Source organism: Salmo salar, chromosome ssa19 (assembly GCF_905237065.1).
Source record: "Salmo salar chromosome ssa19, Ssal_v3.1, whole genome shotgun sequence".
Lineage (NCBI taxonomy): Eukaryota > Metazoa > Chordata > Actinopteri > Salmoniformes > Salmonidae > Salmo > Salmo salar.
This window is the reverse complement of record NC_059460.1, coordinates 83058815-83064814: the sequence shown is the minus strand read 5'-3', so window position 1 is coordinate 83064814 and position 6000 is coordinate 83058815. Positions and strand designations below refer to the sequence as shown.

The window sequence follows — 6000 nt, the reverse complement described above, 5'->3', positions numbered from 1 at the left end:
CACCAAACTACCTGCCCTTACCTGCCCCTAACTGCCCCACCAAACTACCTGCCCTTACCTGCCCGACTAAATGACCTGCCCTTACCTGCCCCACCAAACTACCTGCCCTTACCTGCCCCACCAAACTACCTGCCCTTACCTGCCCCTAACTGCCCCACCAAACTACCTGCCCTTACCTGCCCAACCAAACTACCTGCCCTTACCTGCCCCTAACTGCCCCACCAAACTACCTGCCCTTACCTGCCCCACCAAACTACCTGCCCTTACCTGCCCCACCAAACTACCTGCCCTTACCTGCCCCACCAAACTACCTGCCCTTACCTGCCCCACTAAAACTACCTGGACTTACCTGCCCCACCAAACTACATGCCCTTACCTGCCCCACCAAACTACCTGCCCTTACCTGCCCCACCAAACTACATGCCCTTACCTGCCCCACCAAACTACCTGCCCTTACCTGCCCCACCAAACTACCTGCCCTTACCTGCCCCACCAAACTACCTGCCCTTACCTGCCCCACCAAACCACCTGCCCTTACCTGCCCCACCAAACTACCTGGACTTACCTGCCCCACCAAACTACCTGCCCTACCTGCCCCACCAAACTACCTGCCCTTACCTGCCCCACCAAACTACCTGCCCTTACCTGCCCCACAAACTACCTGCCCTTACCTGCCCCACCAAACCACCTGCCCTTACCTGCCCCACCAAACTACCTTGACTTACCTGCCCCACCAAACTACCTGCCCTTACCTGCCCCACCAAACTACCTGCCCTTACCTGCCCCACCAAACTACCTGCCCTTACCTGCCCCACCAAACTACCTGCCCTTACCTGCCCCACCAAACCACCTGCCCTTACCTGCCCCACCAAACCACCTGCCCTTACCTGCCCCACCAAACTACCTGCCCTTACCTGCCCCACCAAACTACCTGCCCTTACCTGCCCCACCAAACTACCTGCCCTTACCTGCCCCACCAAACCACCTGCCCTTACCTGCCCCACCAAACTACCTTCCCTTACCTGCCTCACCAAACTACCTGCCCTTACCTGCCCCACCAAACTACCTGCCCTTACCTGCCCCACCAAACTACCTGCCCTTACCTGCCCCACCAAACTACCTGCCCTTACCTGCCCCACCAAACTACCTGCCCTTACCTGCCCCAACTGCCCCACCAAACTACCTGCCCTTACCTGCCCGACCAAACTGACCTGCCCTTACCTGCCCCACCAAACTACCTGCCCTTACCTGCCCCACCAAACTACCTGCCCTTACCGCTCTGCCCCACCAAACTACCTGCCCTTACCTGCCCCACCAAACTACCTGCCCTTACCTGCCCCTAACTGCCCCACCAAACTACCTGCCCTTACCTGCCCGACTAAACGACCTGCCCTTACCTGCCCCACCAAACTACCTGCCCTTACCTGCCCCACCAAACTACCTGCCCTTACCTGCCCCACTAAAACTACCTGGACTTACCTGCCCCACCAAACTACATGCCCTTACCTGCCCCACCAAACTACCTGCCCTTACCTGCCCCACCAAACTACATGCCCTTACCTGCCCCACCAAACTACCTGCCCTTACCTGCCCCACCAAACTACCTGCCCTTACCTGCCCCACCAAACTACCTGCCCTTACCTGCCCCACCAAACCACCTGCCCTTACCTGCCCCACCAAACTACCTGGACTTACCTGCCCCACCAAACTACCTGCCCTTACCTGCCCCACCAAACTACCTGCCCTTACCTGCCCCACCAAACTACCTGCCCTTACCTGCCCCACAAACTACCTGCCCTTACCTGCCCCACCAAACCACCTGCCCTTACCTGCCCCACCAAACTACCTTCCCTTACCTGCCTCACCAAACTACCTGCCCTTACCTGCCCCACCAAACTACCTGCCCTTACCTGCCCCACCAAACTACCTGCCCTTACCTGCCCCACCAAACTACCTGCCCTTACCTGCCCCACCAAACCACCTGCCCTTACCTGCCCCACCAAACCACCTGCCCTTACCTGCCCCACCAAACTACCTGCCCTTACCTGCCCCACCAAACTACCTGCCCTTACCTGCCCCACAAACTACCTGCCCTTACCTGCCCCACCAAACCACCTGCCCTTACATGCCCCACCAAACTACCTTCCCTTACCTGCCTCACCAAACTACCTGCCCTTACCTGCCCCACCAACTCCTCCAACACCCCCAACTGCCTTACCATGGCCTTTTCATTTCCCACCTTGTCCTAAACCAGCGGTGTCAAACTCATTTAGCTGCAGGGCACACATTCAGTATTCAACATTGACCGGAGGGCTACACTGATTTTTTAAAATATTTCCTCACCATCAAAAAAAATATACAAAATAGTCCCCTGCCAGTTTCGGTATTTTTTTTCTTCTCCCTGACTCCAGCTTTCTTATCTGTGAGTATGTTATTTTACCAGGGAAGTTTTACTGAGAACACATTCTCATTTACAGCAACGACTTGGTGAACAGTTACAGGGGAAAAGAGGGGAGGACGGTGTATGAGCCGATTGGAAGATCGTGATTATCAAGAAACGGAATATAATAGATCTTGATGAACTTTGAAACAAACCAGACAAGACAATTTAATTCACACAGTAAAATGGATTTAGTCAATTCAAGCGTTTCAATCTGTCTTCACATCTCACAATGGTGTACGTGCTCCCAAGGTTCTGTGATAATGTCTCGCGCAGGAGAAAGCCATGGATAAGGTGTGTTTGACTCATATGGTCGGCCATCATATGGTCGGCCATCATATGGTCGGCCAACATATGGTCGGCCATCATATGCTCGGCCAACATATGGTCGGCCATCATATGGTCGGCCATCATATGGTCGGCCAACATATGGTCGGCCATCATATGGTCGGCCATCATATGGTCGGCCATCATATGGTCGGCCAACATATGGTCGGCCAACATATGGTCGGCCAACATATGGTCGGCCATCATATGGTCGGCCAACATATGGTCGGCCATCATATGGTCGGCCAACATATGGTCGGCCATCATATGGTCGGCCATCATATGGTCGGCCAACATATGGTCGGCCATCATATGGTCGGCCAACATATGGTCGGCCATCATATGGTCAGCCATCATATGCTCAGCCAACATATGGTCAGCCATCATATGGTCAGCCATCCAGACAATGTCACAAATGGTGATTCAGCCATCACGGGTCTGGCGTCAGCAACTCGCCAGGCGCAACTATCACCTTCTATCATTCCCATATCAAATCACCCATGGGCCGGATTGGTCCCCCTTCACGGGCGGGATCCCCCTGTCAGGGACCCCCCTGTCCTAAACAACAGCTGAAGCTGAGTGTGTGGGCCATTTGTTGAGGGTACGAGGCATCTGGTAACCCAGAGCTGACGGACAATGGATCCAAGACATGTGAATAGATATGGGTGGATGAATGTAATCGATTAGGTCACCCTGGATAGAGACACGTGGGTTCGTGGGTTGCTCTAGTGGGTAAGAGGCATCTGGTAACCCAAGGTTGTGCCAGAGTAAGGGACGATGGATATGGCTTACAAAACAGAATCTGGTCACCCAAAGCCAAGCTTGGTGATGAAGGTTAATGAGGCTGAGCCTCCCCTGACTCTAGGACCTTGTCAGCATTTCTACTGTGTGTTCTGGGGGTGAGAATAGCAGAGGTCCCTGTGTCCCTGTGGCCCTGTGTCCCTGTGGCAGGGAGTAGAAAGAGTAGAAAGAGACAAAGACAGATATGTATCACAGAAGGTTGTTGTTTCCCCAGCTGCTGTTGGTGAACAAATACAATTTCATTAATTCATTAATTAATTCCTATCACATAAGGTTTCATTATTAATGTGTGTGTGTGTGTGTGTGTGTGTGTGTGTGTGTGTGTGTGTGTGTGTGTGTGTGTGTGTGTGTGTGTGTGTGTGTGTGTGTGTTGTTTCTCCCAGCTCCTGTTGTCTCACTATAAGACAGAGTCTAACCTAGAAGGAGGTCTTGGCAACACTCCTGTCATGTTAGCCTGCTCCATCAATAATACTGAGGCTCTCTCTATACTGGTGAGAGGAACACTATACTCTCCTCTCTCTCTCTCTCTCTCTCTCTCTCTCTCTCTCTCTCTCTCTCTCTCTCTCTCCTCACTCCCTCTCTCCTCACTCCCTCTCTCTCTCTCTCCTCACTCCCTCTCTCTCTCTCTCTCTCTCTCTCCTCACTCCCTCTCTCTCTCTCTCTCCTCCCTCCTCCTCTCTCTCTCTCTCCTCCCCTCCCTACCTCTCTCTCTCCTCCCCTCCCTACCTACCTACCTCCTCTCTCTCTCTCTCTCTCTCTCTCTCTCTCTCCCTCTTCTCCCCTCCCTCTCTCTCTTCTCCCCTCCCTCTCTCTCTCTCTCTCCTCCCTCCCTCCCTCCCGCTCTCTCTCTCTCTCTCTCTCTCTCCTCACTCCCTCTCTCTCTCTCTCTCTCTCTCTCCTCCCCTCCCTCTCTCTTTCTCTCCTCACTCCCCCCTCTCTCTCTCTCTTCTCCCCTCCCTCTCTCTCTCTCCTCACTCCCTCCCTCCCTCTCTCTCCTCCCTCCCTCCCTCCCGCTCTCTCTCTCTCTCTCTCCTCACTCCCTCCCTCTCTCTCTCTCTTCTCCCCTCCCTCTCTCTCTCTCTTCTCCCCTCCCTCCCTCTCTCTCTTCTCCCCTCCCTCCCTCTCTCTCTGTCTCTCCTCCCTCCCTCCCACTCTCTCTCTCTCCTCCCTCCCTCTCTCTTCTCCCTCTCTCTCTCCTCCCCCTCCCTCTCTCTCTCCTCCCCTCCCTCCCTCAAACAATACTCAATAATCCTGTTTTCATGAGAGAATGTATACAAAATATGTATAATGTTTATAACCAAGAATTAGAATAACGCACACAGCTTCCAGTCTCTCCTAGAATTTAGATGTTACCCAATACAGTATTATTAACTGTCACAATTCTGCTTTGTGTCAATGCTTTATTAAAAACTCCTGACTCTGTCCGTATGCGTCCTACTCCCTGCACTGTAGCTGAGGTATGGGGCGCGGCTCTCCAGTCAGAACAAACTGGGCCACTATGCTATCCACGCAGCTGCCTTCGCAGGCTCAAAGAAGGCCATGGATGTCATCCTCAAAGCTGGTATGGCATTATGATGAGGAGAATAAAGGATTGCATTTGTATAGGATGCTACACTTGTCCATGGGTGTAAAAAAAAAAAAAAAAAAGCACTTTACTATTGTAAGTTTCCCTTCTCATCCATTACTAGCCTGGTCCCAGATCTGTTTGTGCGCTTTTGTCAATTCCAACGCTGTCCATGTCAAGCCAAACATGTTAGCATGATAGCATGTTAGCATGTTAGCATGATAGCATGTTAGCATGATAGCATGATAGCTTGATAGCACAAACAGGCTAATACCCAGGCTAATCCCTTACCAATGTTACCATCTTTGTCAAAATCAAATTTAATTTAATTGGTGTACAGCGTATTATTGTTTGATTCTGATACTTTCTTAGTGGGAAAATCTGACCTAATTTTTCTACAAGTTTCCAAAGTCGTAAATTTCATAGTTTACAAGTTCTCTTGAACAAGACATGATACACAGTGGCCATTTTGTGTCAGTATACAGGATCTTTGTTACTGATACATGGGAGCCATTTGGTGCCTAAATGGTCATCTAGGGAGCCACACAAACCAGAGACCTCAGCACAGACGCACTGTTTACCTAACCTGGGAGGTCTGCAGCTGAGTCATACATAACAGGACATTGATGTGTTTTAGTACGACAGAAAAATATTTTGAAAAGCTTCTGTGGTTGTCAGTTTTGGACCAAATAGGAATTGACATTCTTTAAGGCCAGGCTTAGCCAGATCTCCACAGATGGCATGACTAAAGGGGAAATGAGTTGAGTTAGAAGTCTCACGTGTTTGTTCAGTTGTCACCCTAGTTTACATTACACTGTGAAACCAAACACAACAATGTTTTGAGTTATTCATTTGAACAGGATATACC

General features: G+C 51.3%; 1 protein-coding gene across 1 annotated transcript in view; it reads left to right on the top strand.

The window, feature by feature from the left end:
* LOC106579725 (transient receptor potential cation channel subfamily A member 1) overlaps positions 1–6000 on the top strand; it is a 92546-nt gene that overhangs the window by 37401 nt on the left and 49145 nt on the right. The window contains exons 5-6 of the mRNA XM_045702843.1: positions 3952–4059; positions 5021–5129. Of these exons, the coding sequence (XP_045558799.1) occupies positions 3952–4059; positions 5021–5129 (217 nt within the window). The remainder of the gene's footprint in view (positions 1–3951; positions 4060–5020; positions 5130–6000) is intronic.